Source organism: Monodon monoceros, unplaced genomic scaffold, assembly GCF_005190385.1.
Source record: "Monodon monoceros isolate NGI ecotype Baffin Bay Population unplaced genomic scaffold, NGI_Narwhal_1 Super_Scaffold_21, whole genome shotgun sequence".
Classification (NCBI taxonomy): domain Eukaryota; kingdom Metazoa; phylum Chordata; class Mammalia; order Artiodactyla; family Monodontidae; genus Monodon; species Monodon monoceros.
The window spans coordinates 91,718,217-91,731,977 of NW_021703778.1; the positions used below are offsets into that span (position 1 = coordinate 91,718,217).

Genomic DNA, 13,761 nt, shown 5'->3' on the forward strand with positions numbered 1-13,761 from the left:
CGTCCTGCAGGGTGTGGGAATGCCCATTGAAAACTCGTTAGCAGTCCCCCCACAGAAACAGGGCAACTCTAAATCCTCCTTTACTCTAGGAAGTAAAGGTCCCATTGGCCTGGAAGGCTACTCTAAGTCCTAATGCCTATCATACTTTAAAACTAAGTCCACAAGGCTTTTATAGTCACTGCACCTTTATCTTTTTCTTCTAGATTGTTCCTCTTGTTTATGAAGAGTTAAACAAACAAAAGTTAACATATCAGAGGAAACAAACATTAGTCATGGAGCAAATATCACCATCCATAGAGACTACTAACAATAAGCTGACTTAACAGGAGACAGGTTTCATGACAATGTCTATTGCTGATGTAGTTTTGATGAAATGCAAGTGATAGGAAATAAAATTTTAAATGGAATAGAGGCAGAAGGAGAAAACACCATTAAGTTCAAACTTCTTATGTTTTCAAAACAGAGAACTGAAATCACATCAAAGCTATTTCTAAATGTACTCACACATCTGGATAGGTGGGTGGGCATTTCACTCTCAAATCCACTTTCACATATACTTCTTCACCAGTCAAGCCCTGAGGGTATAGAACTAAACTGATTTCAGGAGGCTCTTTGACCTAAAAGAGAAAAAGAAAATCTTTTTTTCTCTAGAGAGCCAATCATTAAAGATTAAGATAAAAATTATTAATATTTTAGCCAAAGTTCTACTTTTTAAATATTACACATAATTTTATTTTATATAGGTGTTGGTCACATTTTCCTAAAGCATGGTTTAAAAACAAAACCTGGAGGGCAGACAGCAGAAGCAAGAAGAATGACAATCCTGCAGCCTGTGGAACAAAACCCACATTCACAGACAGACAGACAAGATGAAAAGGCAAAGGGCTATGTACCAGATGAAGGAACAAGATAAAACCCCAGAAAAACAACTAAATGAAGTGGAGATAGGGAACCTTCCAGAAAAAGAATTCAGAATAATGATAGTGAACATGATCCAGGACCTCAGAAAAAGAATGGAGGCAAAGATCGAGAAGATGCAAGAAATGTTTAACAAAGACCTAGATGAATTAAAGAACAAAAAAACAGAGATGAATACAATAACTGAAATGAAAACTACACTAGAAGGAATCAACAGCAGAATAACTGAGGCAGAAAAACAGATAGGTGACTTGGAAGACAGAATGGTGTAATTCACTGCTGCGGAACAGAATAAAGAAAAAAGAATGAAAAGAAATGAAGACAGCCTAAGAGACCTCTGGGACAACATTAAACGCAACAACATTCGCATTAAAGTGGTGCCAGAAGGAGAAGAGAGAGAGAAAGGACCCGAGAAAATATTTGAAGAGATTATAGTCGAAAACTTCCCTAACATGGGAAAGGAAAGAGCCACCCAAGTCCAGGAAGCGCAGTGAGTCCCATACAGGATAAATCCAAGGAGAAACACAGTGAAACACATAGTAATCAAATTGGCAAAAATTAAAGGCAAAGAAAAATTATTGAAAGCAGCAAGGGAAAAATGACAAATAACATAAAAGGGAACTCCCATAAGGTTAACAGCTGGTTTCTCAGCAGAAACTCCACAAGCCAGAAGGAAGCGGCATGATATATTTAAAGTGATGAAAGGGAAGAACCTACAACCAAGATTACTCTACCCGGCAAGGATCACATTCAGATTCGATGGAGAAATCAAAAGCTTTACAGACAAGCAAAAGCTAAGATGATTCAGCACCACCAAACCAGCTCTACAAGAAATGCTAAAGGAGCTTCTCTAAGTGGGAGAAGAAAAAGACGTACAAAAGCAAACCAAAAACAATTAAGAAAATGGTCATAGGAACATACATATCAATAATTACCTTAAACGTAAAGGATTAAATGCTCCAACCAAAAGACACAGCCTTGCTGAATGGATACAAAAACAAGACCCATATACATGCTGTCTACAAGAGACACACTTCAGACTTAGGGACACATACAGAATGAAAGTGAGGGGATGGAAAAAGATATTCCATCCCCTGAAGTAGCTATACTCATAACAGATAAAATAGACTTTAAAATAAAGAATGTCACAAGAGACAAGGAAGGACACTCCATAATGATCAAGAGATCATTCCAAGAAGAAGATATAATAATTATAAATATATATGCAGCCAACAGAGGAGTACCTCAATACATAAGGCAACCGCTAAGCGCTATAAAAGAGGAAATTGACAGTAACAAAATAATAGTGGAGGACTTTAACACCTCACTTACACCAATGGACAGATCATCCAAAATGAAAATAAATAAGGAAACACAAGCTTTAAATGACACAATAGACCAGATAGATTTAATTGATATTTATAGGACATTGCATCTAAAAACAGCAGATTACGCTTTCTTCTCAAGTGCACACAGAACATTCTCCAGGATAGATCACATCTTGGGTCACAAATCAAGCCTCAGTAAATTTAAGAAAATTGAAATCATATCAAGAATCTTTTCTGACCAAAACGCTATGAGACTAGAAATGAATTACAGGGAAAAAAATGTAAAAAACACAAACACATGGAGGCTAAGCAATATGTTACTAAATAACCAAGAGATCACTGAAGAAATCAAAGGGGAAATCAAAAGACACCTAGAGATAAATGATAATGAAAACACAATGATCCGAAACCTATGGGATGCAGCAAAAGCAGTCCTAAGAGGGAAGTTTATAGCTATACAAGCCCACCTCAAGAAACAAGAAAAATCTCAAATAAACAATCTAAACGTACACCTAAATAAACTAGAGAAAGAGAACAAACAAAACTCAAAATTAGCAGAAGGAAAGAAATCATAAAGTTCAGAGCAGAAATAAATGAAATAGAAACAAAGAAAACAATAGCAAAGATCAATAAAACTAAAAGCTGGTTCTTTGAGAAGATAAACAAAATTGATAAACCATTAGCCAGACTCATCACGAAAAAGTGGGAGAGGACTCAAATCAATAAAATTAGAAATGAAAAAGGAGAAGTTACAACAGACACCGCAGAAATACAAAGCATCCTAAGAGACTACTACAAGCAACTCTATGTAATTAAATTGAAGTAATGAAATTGAAACTGTGACTAAAAATCTTCCAACAAACAAAAGTCCAGGAGCAGATGGCTTCACAGGTGAATTCTATCGAACATTTAGAGAAGAGCTAACACCCATCCTTCTCAAACTCTTCCAACAATTGCAGAGGAAGGAACACTCCCAAGCTCATTCTATGAGGCCACCATCACTCTGATACCAAAACCAGACAAAGATACTACAAAAAAAGAAAATTACAGACCAATATCACTGATGAATATAGATGCAAAAATCCTCAACAAAATACTAGCAAACAGAATCCAACAACACATTAAAAAGATCATACACCATGATCAAGTGGGATTTATCCCAGGGATACAAGGATTCTTCAATATATGCAAATCAATCAATGTGATACACCATATTAACAAACTGAAGAAGAAAAACCATATGATCACTCAATAGATGCAGAAAAAGCTTCTGACAAAATTCAACACCAATTTATGATAAAAAATCTCCAGAAAGTGGGCATAGAGGGAAACTATCTCAACATAATAAAGGCCATATACGAGAAACCCACAGCAAACATCATTCTCAACAGTGAAAAACTGAAAGCATTTCCTCTAAGATCAGGAACAAGAGAAGGATGTCCACTCTCACCACTATTATTCAACATAGTTTTGGAAGTCCTAGACACAGCAATCAGAGAAGAAAAAGAAATAAAAGGAATACAAATTGGAAAAGAAGAAGTAAAACTGTCACTGTTTGCAGATGACACGATACTATACATAGAGAATCCTAAAGATGCTACCATAAAACTACTAGAGCTAATCAATGAATCTGGTAAAGTTGCAGGATACAAAATTAATGCACAGAAATCTTGCATTCCTATATACTAATGATGAAAAATCTGAAAGAGAAATTAAGGAAACACTCCCATTTACCACTGCAACAAAAAGAATAAAATACCTAGGAATAAACTTACCTAGGGAGACAAAAGACCTGTATGCAGAAAACTATAAGACACTGATGAAAGAAATTAAAGATGATACAAATAGATGGAGAGATATACTATGTTCTTGGATTGGAAGAATCAACACTGTGAAAATGACTCTACTACCCAAAGCAATCTACAGATTCAGTGCAATCCCTATCAAACTACCAATGGTATTTTTCACAGAACTAGAACAAAAAATTTCACAATTTGTATGGAAACACAAAAGACCCTGAAGAGCCAAAGCAATCTTGAGAAAGAAAAACGGAGCTGGAGGAATCAGGCTCCCAGACTTCAGACTCTACTAAAAAGCTACAGTAATCAAGACAGTATGGTACTGGCACAAAAACAGAAATATAGATCAATGAAACAGGATAGAAAGCCCAGAGATAAACCCATGCACATATGGTCACCTTATTTTTGATAAAGGAGACAAGAATATACAATGGAGAAAAGACAGCCTCTTCAATAAGTGGTGCTGGGAAAACTGGACAGCTACATGTAAAAGAATGAAATTAGAATAGTCCCTAACACCATACACAAAAATAAACTGAAAATGGATTAGAGATCTAAATGTAAGACCAGACACTATAAAACTCTTAGAGGAACACATAGGCAGAACACTCTATGACATAAATCACAGCAAGATCTTTTTTGATCTGCCTCCTAGAGTAATGGAAATAAAAACAAAAATAAACAAATGGGACCTAATGAATCTTAAAAGCTTTTGCACAGCAAAGGAAAACTTAAACAAGATGAAAAGACAACCCTCAGAATGGGAGAAAATATTTGCAAATGAAGCAACTGACAAAGGATTAATCTCCAAAATTTACAAGCAGCTCATGCAGCTCAATAACAAAAAAACAAACAACCCAATCCAAAAATGGGCAGAAGACCTAAATAGACATTTCTCCAAAGAAGATACACAGATTGCCAAGAAACACATGAAAGAATGCTCAACATCATTAATCATTAGAGAAATGCAAATCAAAACTACAATGAGATATCATCTCAGACCGGTCAGAATGGCCATCACGAAAAAATCTACAAACAACAAATGCTGGAGAGGGTGTGGGGAAAAGGGAAGAACCCTCTTGCACTGTTGGTGGGAATGTAAACTGATACAGCCACTATGGAGAACAGTATGGAGGTTCCTTAAGAAACTAAAAATAGAACTACCATACGACCCAGCAATCCCACTACTGAGCATATACCCAGAGAATACCTTAATTCAAAAAGACACATGCACCACAATGTTCACTCCAGCTCTATTTACAATAGCCAGGTCAAGGAGGCAACCTAAAATGCCCATCGACAGACGAATGGATAAAGAAGATGTGGTACATATATACAATGGAATATACTCAGCCATAAAAAGGAATGAAATTGGGTCATTTGTAGAGATGTGGATGGATCTAGAGACTGTCATACAGAGTGAAGTAAGTCAGAAAGAGAAAAACAAATATCGTATCTTAACGCATATATGTGGAACCTAACAAAATGGTACAGATGAATCAGTTTGCAGGGCAGAAATAGAGACACAGATGTAGAGAACAAACGTATGGACACCAAGGGGGGAATGTGGTGGGGAGTGGTGGTGGTGGTGGGATGAATTGGGAGATTGGGATTGACATGTATACACTGATGTGTATAAAATGGATGACTAATAAGAACCTGCTGTATAAAAAAATAAATAAAATTCCAAAAAACCCCGAAAACCTCCAAGACAGAGTACATATTCCTTTTCAAAGTTTCTAAGGAGTGACCTGAAATGTCCCTGAAATGTAGCCTCCATTCATTCAAATGTCACTGAGCGCTGATGACCTTCTGAGTGCTGCCCTAGAGACTGAGAGTTCAGAGGCAAATCTACACAGACACGAACCCAACTAGCTGGCACAGAGTAGAAGACAAATGAATGCTTTCAAAAAGTGATGAGTGCTGTAAAGAAGACAAAGCCAAGTCATGGAACATAGTGATGGAGGAGGAGAAGGTACGCAGACAGGCAGGTCAGGGGAGGCCTCTTGAGCAGGGGATACTTCGAATATTGAGATAAGTGAAAATCTTGACATGAAGAAATCTGATAGCTCTTCTAAAATTGTGTATGCTTTCAACCAGCTGCTTTTCACCAAATACTCCATTCTTCTTTATTTATGTATGCTTTTTCCAAAAAGGATTTGAGGCAGTTTATATTATCTATATATCATGAGAAAGGGGAGGCTGAGGGAACATATACACATACGGTCCAGACACTTGACCAACTTTGCGAGGTAGGTGCAATCTCCTTTGTACAGACATTTTACAGACAAGGCGGCTCAGGCTCAGACTTTCAGTTTCTTGCCCACCAACACACAGCAACAAATCTGGACTTCAAATCCAATTCTGACTCCCAAACCTGTCTTTTCCATCAGCCCTCCCTTGTTAATGCCAACCCTGAGTTGCTGTGACTGAGCCTTGACTTTCCCTTGGAATGTCCAGGCAGCCAGGGCAAAAAGAGAAATGCGGCATTATCAGAAAAGAAAAAAGATAAAAATTCTTCTAAGGGTAATAAAGTACTTAGCAACATTAAATTCGAATAGAAATTTATAACATGAACCTCACACGTGGCACCATGAATCACACAATCAGCTATGTATATAAAATACGTAAGCTTGGTTTTTATTTCTTTTTAATAGAATCCCTGATTTTTTAGCTGGATACATTTCCCAGATGCCTTTGCAGCTCAGCGTAGCTACTGGATTAATTTCTGGCCAGTAAGATGAAAGAACTATAATACGCAATTTCCAGGAAGTGAACTTTATCAAAGGAAAGGGATGAAACTTCTTCATCCCCTTCTCATTCCAGCTGGCTGGAATGCAGATGTGATGACTGGAGGTCAGACAGCCATTTTAGACCACAAAGGGCACTTTAAGGATGGTAGAACAGCAATTCAGAAAAAGCCGTAGACTCCAGACTTTTACATGTAAAAAAATAAACTTTGTTATTTTAAGTTTTCTGTCATATGTAGCTAAACCTAATCCTAACCAGTACAGGCTCACTGGAAAAAAAATAAATAAAGACAGTCAGGGAACAGTGCTTTCAGAGGTAAGAACAGAATATTTGCCAGGCTTCTCTCAAGTGAACTGAGAGGCTTCCCAACATGTGAAGATGCTTTTATGCAAAACATGTTTAGGATACCAAGTGTTAGCTCATATTAGGGCATTCAAGGACTCCTGGAGCTGAACAGGACTTGATTAAAAAGTTCAACAATCAAGATGTTCTAAAGATTAGGATTGGGTAAGACCTCCTTCATGCCTTTAGAAGATAAATGGTCATTAGAATTCAATGTTGATAAAATCTTTGATTTAACCTGCACAAGGAAATAATGAATTCCTGGAATATTTGTAGGTAAAAAAACTTAAAGTAAGGGGTAACCAAAATTTTTTGAGAGCACCTAATGAGAGGAAAACACAATGCAGAATGTATAGCTACAAAGTATACAAAATTCTACATGAGAAAAAAGATTTGTTTTGAAGACTGAAAATGCAAGTGACACGAAGGCAGCATAATAAGTAGTCATGGAGAGAAGGGCACGCTACAATGAGAGATGAGTTAAGTTTGCTTCTCAATGAGATCATGAAGTTGGAGACTCTCCTGAAGTACCATCAAATAACCAAACAAATCTTCAAGGTATAAAAAGTGAAAGAATAACAGAAACTCAGTCCTAAAACATAAGAGAGGTAATGCTCATTTGGACTAATCCCCCCTAGAATTAAAAAAATTAAAAACACTAGCTCTTCAAGAAACAAAACCCAAGGATCTTAATACACCCCACAGGATGAGGAACACTGACCCAGGGGGCCTTTTTTTTTTTTTTTTTTTTTTTCCGGTACGTGGGCCTCCCACCACCGCGGCCTCTCCCGTCGCGGAGCGCAGGCTCCGGACGCGCAGGCTCAGCGGCCATGGCTCAGGGGCCCAGTCGCTCCGCGGCATGTGGGATCTTCCCGGACCGGGGCACGAACCCGTGTCCCCTGCATCGGCAGACGGACTCTCAACCACTGCGCCACCAGGGAAGCCCGGGGACCCTCTTTTCAGCCCAGTGCACAACACCTGGAAGAGCGCCCGGCCAACACTGGCAGAAACCCCAGTTTCTCAGTCTGAATGTGGTTTTCTTGGGCACTTCCTCACACTCCGGCCCCCAAAAATAAACTGATGTAAGCATGTGTCTATTTCTGTTAAAAGTACTGGAGTGAAGGATAAGACTATAAAAAACTGAGAATTTTATCAGCCATTCCACATAGGAGCAAATCTTTTGGCTCCAAGGCATGAGGGTTAATGACAGCCTGCGATTAAACTTTACTGGTTTACAAGATGAGCAGCAGAGTGAGGATGAGGTTTGGGAAATTAATTAAAAATACTAACACAAGAGGGAGAGGGATGGACTGGGAGTTTGGGGTTGGTAAATGCAAACTATTACATTTAGAATGGCTAAACAACACGGTCCTACTGTATAGCACAGGGAACTATATCCAATCTCCTGGGATAAACCATAATGGAAAAGAATATTAAAAAAAGAATGTATCTATGTGTAAAACTGAGTCAATTTGCTATACAGCAGAGACTGGCACAACACTGTAAATCAACTATGCTTCAATTAAAAAAAAATACTAACACAATTTTTCCTTTACACAGCCATGTAAATATACTTGACACTACTGAACTTAAAAATTACACTTAAAAATTGTTAAGCTAGTATATTTTATGCCATGTGTTTTTAACCACAGCACATAAAAGAAAAAGTTACACAATTCAAACCACTTTCAGGTATTTGGTCTAGAATTGTTACCTAGATTCTGCTCATCACATCCCCCTTACATTTCGATGGCAAGACTTCGCTCAGCATGGCCTCTTGTTTCTTACCTGCCTCCATTCTCACATGCTGTAATGTGGGGAAGAAACTAGTCTGTGTGAAAAAACAACAAATCTAGAAATATAGTAACATGTGCTAGATAATCTGCTAGATAATCTGGGCAAGTCTTTGGTTTTAAGTCTGTGAAGATGCCCCTCCCCGCCAAAAAAAATGATGATAGTAAAATCTAAGAAATTAGATTTTATGTCAAATGCCTTAATCACTGACTTCCCCCCATATCTCTGTTTCTAAATAGACCCAAATACATTTGGGAATTATTTCAGTTAATAAAAAAATTTTGAGAGCTTTTTACCAGGCACTAGGCATGTACATGTGAACAAATACAGAGACTCTGTCCTTATGAAGCCAGCCTACTCTCATACAATGTAAAGGTGGCATTTCAAATTAGTGGAAAAGACTGAAAAAAATCATCTGTGTTAGTCTAACTGGCTAGTTGGGGGTGAAAGTGGGCAGCCTAGATTCATACTCAGACAGAGGTAAGAACTTTAAAAAATAAAATGCTATTTCTATATTTATTTGATGGAAGTTTAAAAACAAAGTCATGAAAGAATTAAAAGAAAGTCTTGAAGAATTCATTCTTTTGGTAACACTGGAGCAGGGAAAAAAACAAACCACAGGGACCATGTAACAACAATAAAATGAAAAAAAAAAGGTCATGTTGACTATATTAAAGTTTTAAAAAATTGCATAGATTACCTAAATATCAAAATGCATAATGGTTAATTAGGGGAAAATATCTGCAATATGTGACCCCAAATGCTAATTTTCTTAACATATAAATTAACATCTAAATAGCTCTGACATATGAATAAGAAAGTAGACAATAGAGTGTAAAAATAAACCAAACAACATTGAACAGTTCACAGAAAAAAATTCATGGCTTACAGACAAAGGTGGTCCTCATAATTTACAACTAAAGAAGTAAAAATGTTTCATCTACCTACTGGCAAAGATGCAAAAGTCTGACACTACAGTGTTGGTGAAGATGTAGGAAAAGAAGCACTCATACACTACCGGTGGGCCCAGAGACAAAAGCAAGGCTTTAGGAAGGAGGTTTGCAATAGCTATCAAATTATAAATGAGCAGACCTTTGGCTGACAGAAAATTAGCCAAGATAATTAAGTTAACAATAAATTTATAACTCTAGAGGAAATTATATTTTCAACTAGTGGTGTCCAAACTTTAGTATGTAAAATAATTTTTAGCATGTACTCCCAAAATGTTATTTATAAATAACGTACATATGTTACTAAACCAAAATCTACATTATAACACATCCCCCAAAAAGAAGTTTAAAAAACTTCAGATGTTTAAAAAACCTAAAGTTTACTCAGGTCAATAATTCTGAGCTGAATTTACTGGCAACAAATTTGGCCTGAATTGACATGAGGCTATTGATAGTCTTTATCCATCCCACTGAGTGTGAATATTTGAATATTCACATGGTTTGTTGTGTTTGATTCTGCATGCTGCTCCAGACACTGAGTGAGGTATTAGGTAAGTATGGAATGTGCACATGTGGCCATGAACACAAACACTTCTGAATTCTGAAACGTATCAGGCCTCAGGGTTTTGCATAAAGGATTGTGGGCTTGCATAACCTTTCCCTAAAGAGTGGCAAGTAATAAGTATTTGTTGAATGACTACATTTTTTTAAAAAACGTTTTTAAACTTTTTTTAAAATTGAAGTATAGTTGATTTACAGTGTTAATTTCTGCTGCACAGCAAAGTGACTCAGTTATACACATATATACAGTCTTTTATATTCTTTTCCAATATGGTTTATCCCAGGATATTGAATATAGTTCCTTGTGCTATACAGTAGGACCCTGCTGCTTATCCATTCTACATGTAATAGTTTGCATCTACTAATCCCAAACTCCAAGTCCATCCCTCCCCCACCCAACCCTCCTTGGCAACCACAAGTCTGTTCTCTATGTTGAATCACTACATTCTGATTCATCCTTATGACCACCAATTATTTGCCTAGCAAAGTGTTAAGGCTATTTGCCCATGTACCTCAGGGTACAGCTATCTGAATCCTTCTACCTGCCTATTACAGTTTTTGATTTTGTTTGCTCTACTATCTTGTTATAAAGACCACCAGCTATAAATTCTGAGATTATCAGTATCCCTACCTACAGCAGTACCTTTTTCTTTTCTGTTTTCTTGCAGTCTTAGGACCAGATAATTAAGCTGTGTAAAGTAAATAAACTGTCTCTGAATGAAGTCTCAGCAACTTTGTACTGAGCCCCCCCGTGTACACTTTGCAACAGGTATTTTGGCTTCATGAGCCAAATTCCTGGTTCTCAATGTTTGGGAACAGAGAAGTTACCAGACCAGAAAGTTACATTGTTATTTTATTACAAGCTTGTATAAGGGGAATATTTACATTTTTACTATTTCAGCTTAAAAATAACTCTTGAAATTAAGCACTAGAAAGGTAAGCTCCCTGAGGGAAGGGGGTTTGGTTTGGTTTGTGCTTGACTGTATTCCCAATACCTAGAACAATAAATAGTTAATGAAGGAAGGAAAACATTGGATGAGAAGGAAAATGTTTTGCCCTGACAGCTCCCGAAGATCCTATTTCTTGAGAAAATCTCGGATGTGCTGATAAGGCATATGTTGTAAAATGCCAGAATTAAAGGTAGATGAAGGGGGCTACCCTGGTGGCGCAGTGGTTAAGAATCCACCTGCCAATGCAAGGGACATGGGTTCAAGCCCTGGTCCAGGAAGATCCCACATGCTGTGGAGCACCTAAGCCCCTGTGCCACAACTACTGAGCCCGCGCTCTAGAGCCCACGTGCCACAACTACGGAGCCCACGTGCTGCAACTACTGAAGCCGGTGCACCTAGAGCCCATGTTCCACAATAAGAGAAGCCACTGCAATGAGTAGCCCCCACTCACCACAACTAGGGAAAGCCCGTGTGCAGCAGCGAAGACCCAACACAGCCAAAAATAAATAAAATAAATAAATTTAAAGGTAGATGAAAGAAGGTACTACTTTTTAAATAATACTATAAAGAGTTTGGTAGATAATTCTTCAAGGATGATGAGGGAAAGACTGTCAGTATCAGCAGCTTATAATGTGCCTTAACTTACTTCCAGACAAAAAGGAAAATAATATTTTAAGTCAAATGCCATTTTAAAAGGGTGAACTCAGCACATTCCCTCTCCATTACAGCTAAGAAGACTGTATTCCATACTCTCTAAGCGCCTTGGAGAAAGGTACAGAGGAAAGTTGCTCCACACAGCACAATACAGGGAGGATGCCTGAGGAGTACAATGGGATCACATGGTTAATAGTTTTGAACACATACGGGAAGGTAAGACTCCTGACTGAAGGCATCAGTAAGATCTGTGCAAGAGCCCCCAAAGCGTTCCCAAAGTTGCAGTGGGTCCCTATGAATGCGCTGTTGTATCAAACTCAAGGGCTGTCAGGGAGGAAAAAAGGCAGGACAGTAAGGAGTCAGGGAAGTTATGGAACGTCAGTGGGAATAAGAAACAGGGCCAGGTAAGACTGGAGCCGACGGGGGGAAAAGGCTGTAAGAGAATTCGTCCCAGTTGGGGGTTCTGGAGACCCGCCAAGCGGCTGCGTGCGCAAGGACAGAAAGTGAGCGTGGGTGGAATCGCGAGGGATGAAAGGACTCCAGAATCCTAAGCTGGGGTAGGCGGTTCGTTTCCGGCAGAGCCGGGCGGGCCTGGCCGGGGTAGATCGAGCCAGGGGAGCTGGGCCGCAGCACGCCAGCCCCGACCAGACAAGCCACGTTCCTACCCGTCCGCACGCGTCCGGCCGCAGGTCCTGGAAGTCGGAGCCGTAGATGGCCTCCAGGGCCTGCAGCTCGTGGTCCTGTCGCTGTGGGTAGCTCTCCGGCGGCTCGTCCCGGCCACGCCCGTGGGCCCCGCGGCCCCCTGCCATGGTAGTGCGGTGGGCAAGGCAAGGCAAGGCGGCCTTGCGGAGGTGGGTGGGCCTTAGGCAGGCTTCGCTCCGGGGGCGGGACCGTGGGCGGGGCTCCAAGCCGGAGGCGGGGTCAGGGATGGGGAGAGCTCCGCGCTTGGGGGAAGGATCGCAGCCGGAGCTCCACGCCGGGAGGGGGCGTGTGGGCGGGGCGTCGGGACGGGGGCGGGGTCAGGGTGGGGGTGGGGCTCGGCGCCCAGCAGGATCCCCGCCGGAACTCCGCGCCCCTGGCCGGCTCTTGAGTGAGAAGCGGCGTCATGAACGGTATTAGCGCGTGAGCAGCTTCGGCATGGGAGCGAGGATGGGGGAAGGTTTAGCCCACATTCTCCTGGGGGAACTGAGCGGGGGAACCTGCAGGGACGTGGGAGATCAAATCCATCAGAATGGAATGATAATGTCAAGGGGTATGGTTTTCACGAAATAAGTCTCTTTCACAGAAGTGCCTGCTGGAACTCCTTCACTCTGCCATTGGTAGGAGACGAAACTCTGAAGGGCAGACTTTGATGGGTTTTCCAGCCGCTTTGACTCCCCTTAAGCCTTCCCAGAAGACGACCAGGAGTAAAAATCGAGACCACTACTCCCCTCCCCGCCAGTTTTTTACCCTCGAACTCGTCCCGTTAACCATAGATTCAACATCCCAGTGCATGTTCTCTGTTCCTACATGTAGACCCTAGGGGTCAACAGTACCACCATGCAATTTCAACTGAAAAATGTCTTTCCACTCAGGCATCTTATGAGCAACACTCCCATGAAGAGAATTATGTTGCATGCCCAGTTTACTTAATGTGAATTGAGGAGGTCTTTCTGTTATATCCTGTCTCCAATCATATTTTTTCAAGTTTATAAAATAACCTATCTACCCAGAG

At 39.9% G+C, this 13,761-nt stretch overlaps 1 protein-coding gene across 2 annotated transcripts in view; it reads right to left on the reverse strand.

The window, feature by feature from the left end:
- Window positions 1-12,897, reverse strand: part of EIF2AK4 (eukaryotic translation initiation factor 2 alpha kinase 4) — a 114,254-nt gene extending 101,357 nt beyond the window's left edge. The window contains exons 1-2 of one of the 2 annotated variants that reach the window (XM_029237372.1): window positions 12,713-12,897; window positions 505-617 (exon numbers count right to left, since the gene is read on the reverse strand). In XM_029237372.1, coding sequence (XP_029093205.1) covers window positions 505-617; window positions 12,713-12,856 — 257 coding nt within the window. In that variant the 5' untranslated portion in view covers window positions 12,857-12,897. The remainder of the gene's footprint in view (window positions 1-504; window positions 618-12,712) is intronic. The other variant, XM_029237373.1, reaches the window with a different exon arrangement.
- Window positions 12,898-13,761: the final 864 nt, after the last annotated feature.